Here is a 12,231-nt window from a genome sequence, read left to right on the forward strand (position 1 = left end):
CTCATTCTGTCTATATTCACAAACAGTTTTTCTATTGCTGCTTATACATATGCCTGCAGGTGCTCTAAGAGATTATAGGCAGCATCACTGGTATAAATGTACTGCAGTATCTTACTGCATTTCACAGTATGCTTTACATGCACATTTTAGATTATGTAAGTTAATAAAATCTTCCACATGTGCTCAACCAAACTGAAAAAAAAGTGTTGATATTAGAACTACTGAAATCATTTATAATGTGACTAAGGAGAAAAAAAAATCATACTAATATTAAAATTAAACAAATCAATTAAGTTTTTTAACTGATAGAAGCATCATCAGAAATGAGTGACATTTGAAAAATAATAAATAATCTTTTATGAAATTATCAGATTATATGGAACATTTCTGCTGTCCATACTAATCTTCATGATTATAACATTAAATTTTTTATTAAGAAAGGAAATGGATTTAATAGAAGATCAACTAAGATCATTTAAGAATAATCCTCATTCAAGATCTATAAACCCCTTCATAGTAATTCCCCAGTGTGCGGGAAAGTCAGAGAAAACTAACACCTATTGTAGGATAATACAAGACATCAGGGCCAGGAACCTGGATCTGAAGTCAAAGAAAATGCTTACTGTGGCTGAGGATATGATGAGGAGGAGATTATGGAAGGAAGTCAGAGAGTGAACATATGGAAAACAGCTGAAAGTGACCTTAACTGGGCCATATCAACAGCATAAAACAGTCACTTATTTCTTTAAACAGCTCTTATTTTTTTCAATGTCAAACTGCTCATTTCTGAGAAAGAATCCTACTATCCTGCAAAAAGAAAGTCTCCTTTTCACTGAGTGGAGCTTACCTTTCCTCTACCAGATCAGAGTAGAGCGCATCCATTTAAGTGGTTCCCCCCAAAACAATAATCTTTTACCTTCAGTTATACTACAAATGGATGCACACCACTTACCTAGAAGGGGAAAAGCAACCTCTGTCCCCTCATCAGTGCGTTCTGAAAAGGATAAGTAAGGGAAGAAATCATAGGTCTTTTCCTCCATTTACCATCTGATAATCTAGTCTATCCCCAGAGGTTAATACTCATATTCCCAACATACTGCCCTCTGCTTTATTTAGCTTTCTGCTAAATATCTCTAAAGAAAGATGCTAGATGGCTTTCCATAGTCTTTAACTGGATTCTCCCTTCTGGCAATTTTAACCCATTAATCTTTTTTTAAAATTAACATATAATATATTATTTGTTTCAGGGGTACAGGTCTGTGATTCATCAGACTTACACAATTCAGAGCACTCACCATAACCAATTAATCTTTAAAAAAATCTCTTAAAAATGATACCAAAGAATTCCTTTTCCGCTTTAGTATTTTTTACATCCTTTAAATATTTTTAACTTTACATTCTCCTTTAATTACTGCTTAAGAAAACTTAAGACAGGCGTTCTTGACATACTGCCTCATAAGTCATTTCTCCCAACCCCTAATTATTCACATTACTATCCTCTGAACTATTTCAAATCTCTAGGTAATGAAGTGTCCAAACCAGAAAGCAGTATTCCAGGAATGGTCTCACCAGAATATGAGAGAAAGAATCTTAGGATCCTTCCTGCTCCACTTTTCTATCTATGCCATCTAAAAATCTCATTAGTGTTTTATGGCCAGACCACATTTTAAACAAATACCTAATTTGCTTTCCACCAGAACTCCTAAGTATTTACATGGATTTCAAGGTCTCCATTTTTTCCTTTACGCTAAAAAAGCATTGGGTTTTATACCTTCTTTCTCCCTTGACCCACATCCCCTCCCCCAAAACTAGAAAATTCAGATGTATCAGAATATCTATCCTTATATAAAAGGTATTTTATCCTCTTTACAGCTGTCACCTTATAACCACAGATTTCATTTACGGCCACCTTCAATTCTTTATTATTTACAGTTTGCAACAACCAATTGCTTTTTTTCCCCCTTGTCATTAATGATAGGGTAAGTCCCAAGGACAATGTGAATGTACTCTCAGACCAAATTGGAAAAGATCTAGAAATATAAAAACTATATTCTCCCCCAAACAACCATCCCATAAATCCAGAAAGGTAGCTCTCCTACCTTAATACTACTTTTTACAAGGACACCTACCAGTAGTGATGTATTCAGCAACTAGTTCTGACTCTACCACAGCAATGGATGGACTCTCAGGAGAATGTCTCTTTTCCTGGGTCATCTGAATAGGCACTGCCATCTGACTCAAGTCAATAGTGGGTTGTCTTGGTTTAGATTCCAATTTTTCCTTTACTGCATAAAAAAGTCAGGGGAAAAGTTAACTTTTATTGCAAACAAGTATCAAAACCAGAGTTGTCCATGGGAATATGAACCAGACCTCTGGGGTGCTACACTGGCAGTGACTAAGGAAACAGTGAATTGAAAAGGAAAAAAAGCAGACTGCTATGTATGGTTGTAGAATGCACAACTTGTACAGCCATACCCAGCAGCCTAGCAAGAAAAACTCATATGCATTCAGACTAAAATTCCCCCCTACTATGACTAGGCCAAGCAATCTGTTTCTCTTGTACACAGTCCTCTTAGAACATTTCCTTTACCCTTCTTCAAGGTAGTCCCTGGTTTTCTTGAGTTCACCAACCTGAAAACAAAGGGTGAATAAGCAGTATACACCATGATTTGCTCTAGGGCAGACCTACCCAGAATAGCACAATATAATGACCGGTTTAATTTGATCTATTAAAAATTCAAGATAATTTCCAAAGAAATTTACCAAGTCTTCAACGACTCTTAAAGAATAAAAATTTTCAGTGTTTCTCTGTTCCTACAAAAATGTTTTATGGAATGGCCTGGAAACAAGAATGGGTTCCATGAATAAATTTACTTTCTATCTTAACACTTTTTCTATAAAATCTACTCATTCGGTTTCTACCCTTATAAGACATTAATGCAAATGGCTGAGTATGTCAAAGACAAGAAGCTGAAGAAATACCTAAGGCCAAAAATAACACCAATAAAAAGATTAACCAAAGACACTAAATGCTAGTATTCTTTGGCTAGTGTAAAGTGGGTGTTACAGCAAATAGTTACCCGTAACTAAGTCCACTGAATGATCATCCAGATCATTCCCACGAAGTATAATGTGACAAAGTCAAGCTGATCATTTAAACAAAGAAAGCAAAACAAAACCAAAATAATATTACAGTCACCCCAAAAGTAGAGCAGACACTGAAATAGGAATCAAAAGACATGGAGTCTTGCTCTGCCACTAGCCTACTAGGTAACATGTTTGGATCTCAGTTTATTTACACATAAAATGAAGGCTGGATGAGATCATTGCTAAGGCCCCTTTAGTAACCTAATAATCTTTAACTTACTGTAACAGGTAAATCAGTATAACTGATACAGGTTTTGCCTGGAGTTTATTGAAGATATTTAAATAACCAGAAATACTGATAGGATCTTGTTAAATAAGGATGGCTTTGCATGGAAGCTCAAGTGGTTAAATTATACAATGAACTACAAAGATAAAACCAATTAGAATGCTAGCAAGGGCTATTAATGGTGTTTTATGTCCACAAAACTGCCCAACCAGTATCGAGGAGGATGGCAGGGGCTCTTCAATCTGCTTCCTACTATTATTCTTACATAGAACTAGCAGCTCTACTGGATCTACCCTTGTGCTAAGAAATGATAGAAACTACTGCCTTCTGGTGACAAGAGGCTACAAGGATTGCCCTTTTAAGCAGGAGACAGAAAAGAAAGAGTTCTGCCCTTTTTTTCTCCCTGACTAGCCTATCCTTCAGTATTCCTGGGCAGTATTCTTACTGAACTGAATTCAGTATTCTTACTGAACTGACAAGCAAACAGACTGCAGCAATGACTATAGACCAGTCCAGAGGGGGGAAATGTGCTCAAATAATAACAAAGAAAATATAACAGTGGTAGTATTTTAGCACAACCCATCTCTAGAGAAAACATGCTTCATTCAATTGAGCATGTGAATTCATACCTGTTGTCTGTTGGAGTTCTAATAGAGCTTTGATTGTTGAAGTAGCTGATTGTGATTCACTGGATACATCCTGATAAATTATGGTGGGACTAGTCTCCATTGCAATCTCATGTTCTGACCAATCCTGACGCCGGGAAGCAATTACATGAACTACAGGCTGGGAATCTGTTTTATATTAGTTAAAAAAAAAAAACCCTATAAACAAAGTTTCTCTTAAAAAAAAAAAAAACAAATTGTTTTTTTTTTTTTAATCTTTGTATTTACTGTAAACTTCATGCTTTATCTCCCCAAGAAGACTGTAAGCCCCCAGAGGGCATAATATTGTTTGTGTCTGTATTCACTCACTCATTCACTCCTATACATTGATTCAACAAACTAGGCACCTGTAAGCAGGAGTATTGGCACTGAGGATATAAAGGAGCTTACGGAATAATCAGAGGATGCTCAAGAAGCACATAATTTGGCTGGAGAGACAGACATGTAAAAAGACAAATTACAATTCAATGTGATAATTGCTATAATAAATAGGTGTGCATTTGTGTAAGTAGATGCATGTTTGTGTATAATAAGAGCAAAATACTGTAGGAGTCTTATTTTCCTCAGTGCACCTGAAAATGTGTTCTATATTACAACCTGAGCATCCAGTCAACACTTACTGGATGGCTGAATTGCTGGAAAGAAATCCTATCCACCAACAACAAGAATGGATAAATGATCTAGAAATAGGATGATCTAATAGGACACATATAACATCTGGAGTTCAATGTCTTAGGTTACAGCCCCAGCTCTAGCAATTATTCACAAGTTGAGCCTTTAGGTTTTAGTGCCATTATTTCTAAAATGACAATGATAAATTTACCTCTCTGCCTCACAGGAATTCTGAGGATATAATGAAAGAATGCATGTAAAAGAGCTCCATAAACTATGAAGGACAGTAGAAATGTTATTGTTGTTGTGTCCTAAAAGTTCTTGATTCTGAGACTCTTAGTCAATTTCAAAATAAATTAGAGCCCTAACTCCAAGGTTTATTATATTTATACTATGAAAGTAGGCATGTGAATACTAAATGTGCATTAAAATAAGCAACAAATTTACTGAGTTTTCCATCTACAGAATAAAGCAGGTTGGATTAGACTATTGCTCCCTTGTCAGGATTCCACAGAGGACAAAAATTATGTTGGATCCCCACTCCCACGTTTAAATTACAATGGAGGAGAATAAAATAAACACACATATAGCTTTGTATTCTTGGGTAAAATCAAATGACTATGGCAAACAAGACAAATACATGGAAAGAAAAAGACTGCTTTGATTTGGATTAGTCAGTGAAAGCATTGTAGAAGAATGAAAAGAATTCATGTAGCCCCACTCCAAAAAAAAAAACCAAGAATAAATTCAATGTAAGTTCACCTTCTTTGAACCTTTTATTTTTGAACACCACAAAGTTGTCGAAAAAGGTTGGGGAGGTGAAATGACTCTTAAAAAACAAAACAAACAAAAAAACAAAAAAACAGCCTTCCCAAAGAAAAATCGATATATAATAGACATGGAATTTTTAATTACCATTAACAAACTGCATCCCCAGTTACCCAAACACCAGGCAGAATATACGACAGAATATACGACAGGGGTGTATAATTTCCATTAAACTTCTCCCCAAATTCTAGAAGGCTGTGGGACACTATCCTTCAATACCAAATGTCATGTGATGCATACCACAGTTTTCCCTTACTTGTTATAAGTAGACAAATAGAACTTACACTTAAGAAAAGTAATTTTATTAGGAAATAATTCTTTTTATAAAACCCAAGTTCTCACATTTAAGAAATTCTCACAATGAAAAAAAAAAAAAGAAATTCTCACAATGATGTAAGCACCCCTTTGGGTAGGTGAGAGGACCCATGGCAAAGAATGTTTGCAACCCAATTCTGTGTATTCGTTAAATATCCAGAAGAAAGCAAGGATAACATTTGCAGAGGGATAAGGTAGAAAGAGACCAAAAAAAGAAAACAAATCTCTGCAAGGGAGCACCTATCACCCCAAATAACATTATCCTGTAGGAGCTAGAGATTCTTCACTCTTTCTGCCCATACTCAGAAAGTAGCTGATCATTGCACAGTATCACTGCGGCAACCCCAAGAGCTGTGACAAAGTTTCTACATTTCTCAATGTAGAAACCAATCCTTAAGTGATTTTCCTCTTTACTTTGGCTTTTATTCTTAGACTAGATAAATCTATTGCCTATTAAGTCTGAGAATGAGGTCAGAATGCAATGACAGAGACATCAAGAACACGATCTCACAGCAGCATCGTAGACTTCCCTAACTGTCTTGAGGATGATGGTCTGCTAACCCTTAGATAGCTTTCCCCACAGGTCACTTAACAAATATTTACTGGATGTCTATTACATGTTAGGTACCAGAAATACACACTGTACTGTTATATGCAAGGGCAGATGAGGCATCTCTATGAAAGAATGTCTCCTATAACTTTACCATAAAAGGCCCATATCACATTTTCATGGAAAAGTTCAGACCTCTCAGCTAGCAGGGATCTAAAAGTTCATTTCATGCTATCAGCAATCCTGTACTAAAATCTTCACAGTATCCCAATCCAGGAACTGCAACACCAGAGAGCTCACTACTTTCTAAGATAGTTTCCTCCCATTTCTGCAGTTATGACAATTAGAAAATTTTCTTAAATGGGCAGGGTTTCCTGTGACTTCTACCCGATGGTTCTAGTTTCCATCCATGTAGCCACAAAGACCAACGCTTTTCCCTCTTGCATGTCACAGTCAAGAAAACTGACAGCTCCCAATGTGCCCAAACCAATCCTCATCTTCTCTTCTCCATAATAAATGTCCTGTTTCCAACAACACTTTCTCACATAAAATGATTCCCAGATGCCTTACTCATCTAAACCAACCCTTCTAAACTAAACCCAGGGGACGCCTGGGTGGCACAGCTGGTTAAGCGGTTGCCTTCAGCTCCCATCATGATCCCAGGGTCCTGGGATAGAGTCCCACACTGGGTTCCTTGCTCAGCGGGAGCCTGCTTCTCTCTCTGCCTCTGCCAGCCACTCTGCCTGCTTGTGTTCTCTCTCTCTGACAAAAAACAAATGAATAAGCAAACAAACAAAAACACAACACTAAACCCAAGATGTCTATGTCCCTTCTATGATGTAATAAGCATTTTTCCACTGAAGTACTGTCATAAAGCCCTAGCCCTTCGTGGTATTAAACTGCCTAGACAGCATCACTCAAAATGTTTCAGAGAACATTAGTTCCTAAAGATGTTCTGCAAAAGAAGGGTTCTATGATCAAAAAAGTTGGGGAGCAGTTTACATTATATACTCTTCTCTTCATCTTTCACAATATATATTAACACATAATAGCTCTGAAAAGTTCTGCAATAAGTATGTTTTACTTAACCTGGATTTATTTCCCACCCTCACCATGATCTACCAAGATCATAAAGCTTCCGGAAAAATCATCCTAGAAACCAAGTTGTGGCCTCCTTAAAGCAATGTCTTTATAGGATGCATAATTGTGTATCTGCCTCATACCTTGTTCCATCTTAAATCCCTACCCTTGGTTTTCTCTCCTTGCTCCCTTCCATTTCACTTCACATAATCTTATATTCTACCTAATCCACCTTAAACCTACTGGAAATAAACAAAATTTAAATAAAGAAATTTTTAAGGTGTGCCTGAGTGGCTCAGTGGGTTAAAGCCTCTGCCTTTGGCTCAGGTCATGATCCCAGGGTCCTGGGATTGAGCCCCACATTGGGCTCTCTGCTTAGCGGGGAGCCTACTTCCCTTCCTCTCTCTCTCTACCCGCCTCTCTGTCTACCTGTGATCTCTGTCAAATAAATAAATAAAATCTTAAAAAAAGAAAATCTTAATTATATTAAATTATATTAATTATATTAAAATTATATTAAAATATTAATTTCTCTCTTTTTAATTTAACTCTTCTTGCAAGTTTCTTGAAAGTTTGAAATTACATTAAAAGAAAAAGTTATCAAAGGTGGGGGAGTGGCAAAAACTACAAAAAAATATAAAGGAAAAAATGAACTGCTATGTAGTGCTTACATTCCAACAGGTACGACCCTCATATACTTTGAATGCCAGCATGATCTTAGACTGACCAAAATCTCTATCCCTTTCTCTTTAAATCAGAGCATATAGATCAACAGTCATTGTGAGAATGCACTAAGGAGCTATATAAAGATATGAGTGGGATAAGGATGATAAAAACTGGCTTTATAATCTAGATATAGGTATTCCGAATTGTTGACTTTTTCTATATTACAGAATTTTTTAAAATAAATATGTAATGATATAGGACAAATAAATAAAAATAGATGAAGCCATGTATAATAAGAGATTGAAAAGCAGAAAACCTTCCACTCAATCACTTCCAAAAATAGCCAAACTTCTGTCCCATTCTTAGAATGAATACTTAAGACTGCCTAATGAAATGGCATGTTTGGGAAGTAATGACTGGCTTACAGGTCCCTTAGGAAAAGACTTGAAATTTCACAAGATAACCCGAGATTATGGATATAAAAACATCTACTGTTCATGCCCCCCTTTTAGGACCAACTCATAAGCTAAACATTTACCTGTCCTCTATAAAAATATTTCTCAAGGAAAAAAATGACATGTATTATTCAAGGAACCAGAGACTTAAAAGTAAAAGAGGAAAATACAGCCAATGTGTGAAAGTAAGAATGGAATCTTTAAATAGCAAATCATTATGAAATAAAGATCAAATGAAATAGAGAACAGGCATCACTCCATTGTAACTTGTACAAAGACTGATTCATAATCAATATAGAATGATAAATTGAATCTTCTCAGTAAATCGATCCAGAACATATTACTAACATTGATAATATGAAGAAAACTATCCACTCTCTAAAATGAGTGTCATATTGTTTGTTAAAATCAACAGTTTTATTTCTTTTTAATTGAGGAGTTTTCAAAGACCACTTCAAATGCTATCTCCTTCATGAAGCTTTCTTATTCTCTCCTCACTGGAGTGTGAATTTTTAGCCTTTGGCATTTTTGTTTGTTTCTAATAAACTTATTATATTCATACTGAAGTTGTACATGTATTTGTTAATCTCCTATTCTAGATTTTAACAAGAATTATATTTTACTCAACATTTATAGGGCCTAGCATAATATTTAATATGTAGTATAAAAAAATATATATATAAATGTCAAATTCAATTAATGGACTAATCAGGAATTTGAACCCTGTAAGCAATCTGAACTTCCCATTAATCTGGAAAGACTCTGCTAAACAATTAGAATAATAGAAGTGCATAAGATGAAGAATCTGCATTAGAAAAGTGAAGATGTTCAGAAAGCACTCCAGAAAAAATAATAGGGGGGTGAGGAGAGGGAATGGAGTGTGTGAGGGATGATCAAGGGAAGATAAACAGCTTTGCTTAGTAGATGCATTGGAGCATATAAGCAAGCATAGGCATAAATATACCTGCCATCTGACAATAAGGGCCATCAAGGTAACTGACAGACATTAGTACTAGATTTGTAGGTCTCAGAGCTTATGATCAAGAATATATTTCAAGAGACGTCCTAGGCAAACTACGTAATTAAAACAACACTGAGGATAAAGAGCTTCCCTACTATAGAGTCTGGCTTCATAGCTCTTTCCTTATAATTAGGACAACCATACAGTATCATCTAAATTGGGATACCTTTGAGAGTGAAAAGGAATGCTATTAATAGTTATGCTGGAACAGATATAAACCAGGACTTGTCCTCTGCAAACTGCAATGTATGGTCACTCTACTTATAGCTCAGTTATGGCCCACCTTTGGCCACCCTGATTCTTTCTCAAGGTTATACAGTAACCATTTGAAAGATACATTTGCTTTCTTGCCCACTTACTTCTACTACTACCCAAAAGGAAACAAGAAGAACCACAGCACTATTTAAGTTTGGTTAACATCTACCTGCCAAAATCACCATCTAAAGTTTACCAATTATTTGATGAACATAAGGTACGCAGGAAAGAATGGTAAAATCTTACCAAAAACAAAACTTCAGCTCACTGATTACATATCAAACAAAGGAAAATAAAATCAAAAGAATCAACAAAGCAAACCATACATGTTTGTTTGAAACCCCTAGATTCAACTATTTTGGAAATAGGGCACTATGTCAGAAGCAATTACATAAATCAGAAGTAAAATGGATCTTACCTTGGGAACTTTGGGAGGACTCTGTAGAAGAGGAACTACTATCTGTATAACTCTGTGGGTCTTCTTTTCCCTCTTGAATAGATGAATTACCAGCTTCTGCCACCCTAGATGCTTGCTGTAATGTTTCTGTGACCAGCTGCCTTGTCTGTTCACTAACAACTGTGGCTTGAAATGTCACTGGTTTGGGTTTAATTAGAACCTAGAAGAAAATCAGAAATACACCCAGCTTAAATTTTAGAGCACTATTTAAAATGCCAAACTTGAAGTCATGAAGAATATTTTCCTGACATGGGAAGCTGTATTCTGTATATTTATTATGCTTTGGGCACAACACTGTTCATCAAAGACTAATTCAATCTATGACCAAATTAGAGTCAAGCCACATAAAAGATTTTAAGTGGTACATGCCAGACTGCAACAGCCACAATTTTGACGAGGCTCTCCCCTGTTTTTTCTTGCCTATGATGACTTCAGAAGTCATTTTACAATCTGTGGGCTATATAGTAGAAAGAGAGCCACACACTATGGGCAGCAGAAGAGAAAGACACAAGGAGCCTGGATTCCCAATGCCAAGAGAATAGTCTAGAATTTCCTCCCTCTGAACATTTATTAACATCATAAAATAATTAACACATTATTATTAACATAACAAAAATAAGCCCTTATTTGTATAAGCCACTGTTCTTCAGGTTTCTTTTCATTAACAACCAAATGAAATTCCTAATTGAGACACCTGCACAAAATGGTGGGGACCTAAGTCATCTTACGAAAGATCCCCAGAACAACACTGGCTTAGACAACTGTTATTAGAAGCAATATGAAACATGTGGTAGATCAATTCCTGGCAAAGGTCAAAACCACAGACATTAAAATAAGTGAAATGGGAGGAAGATTTCAAACTGAACCATTCCACTTCAAAATCTGAACTCTAGGAGCTGACTTCAATTGGAAGCCTAGAATAAAAATGTTGACTGAGCACATTCAGTTTTTATTTCTCTAATACGTAAGATTCGAAACCTTTTCAGACTCCACTAATTCACCCATTTCCAAGAATTCAAGAATGAAAACATGGGTTATACTATGATGCAAATGATGGAGCAAATGAGAATTGTTACCAGTTAAAACTTAAAGGCAATTTGGACTTATCTCTAATCACAAAACTTGTTTGTTTAGATGTGTATACGATTTCACTATGATTCTAAGGGAACTGATCCTAAAGGCAAATTACTAAAGTAAAATAAAACCTGTTACAAGAATTCTAGAATAACATTTCTCAACCAAAGTTGACATTACTTCCTTTGCTGTTCTCATAAAGCATTTAAAGTAGGAACTTTATAAAATAAATCGTAGTCTAGCAACATAAGATTAAATCCTTAGCCTCAATTTTCTAGGCAAATTTCCAGAAAAATTCCCTTATCTTCTATTGCTTGAAAAATGAACAGATCTCTAGCTACTCTATCACTTAGGTTTCAAGTAAAACAATTTTTTTAAGTATTTGAAGTGCTTTCAAAGGTCATACTAGCTTATAAAAAATACTTGTTTCTGAGAGATTCCAAATAACTACCACTCTCCCTCAAGCATCTACTTCTCAAATAACAATATATCCCTTCCGCAAATTTTATTCCAAGGGTGTTCATTTCCCCAAACTTTGCTCATGACATGGCACACATATTTAGACCCCCCCCCTCAAAAAAAAGTACTGAAGAGAGAAACACAGGTTTTGAAAACAGATGGTTATGTACATTTGGTCATAACTTAACAATCGGATCTTTTATTTTTTATTTATTTATTTATTTATTTTTTAATTTAACAATCGGATCTTTTAAAAGATTATTGATCTTCTCATTCAAATTTCTAGCGTGGAATTTTAGGAATTTGAAATATGCCAGAGCCAAGAAAAACCACTGTATTTTTTTTTTTTAAGATTTTATTTATTTGACAGACAGAGATCACAAGTAGGCAGACAGGCAGGCAGTGGGGCGGAGGGTGGGGG

General features: G+C 35.6%; 1 protein-coding gene across 14 annotated transcripts in view; it reads right to left on the reverse strand.

Moving 5' to 3' along the window:
• The window catches only part of EMSY (EMSY transcriptional repressor, BRCA2 interacting), an 87,487-nt gene that overhangs the window by 9,636 nt on the left and 65,620 nt on the right, over positions 1-12,231 (reverse strand). For 10 of the 14 annotated variants that reach the window (XM_047691135.1, XM_047691129.1, XM_047691128.1 and 7 more), the window contains 4 exons: positions 10,239-10,437; positions 4,003-4,167; positions 2,130-2,285; positions 953-994 (listed from right to left, as the gene is read on the reverse strand). In XM_047691135.1, coding sequence (XP_047547091.1) covers positions 953-994; positions 2,130-2,285; positions 4,003-4,167; positions 10,239-10,437 — 562 coding nt within the window. The remainder of the gene's footprint in view (positions 1-952; positions 995-2,129; positions 2,286-4,002; positions 4,168-10,238; positions 10,438-12,231) is intronic. The other 4 variants (XM_047691132.1, XM_047691142.1, XM_047691140.1 and 1 more) reach the window with 2 other exon arrangements.

The sequence above is a fragment of the Lutra lutra genome, chromosome 10 (assembly GCF_902655055.1).
Source record: "Lutra lutra chromosome 10, mLutLut1.2, whole genome shotgun sequence".
Classification (NCBI taxonomy): Eukaryota; Metazoa; Chordata; class Mammalia; order Carnivora; family Mustelidae; genus Lutra; species Lutra lutra.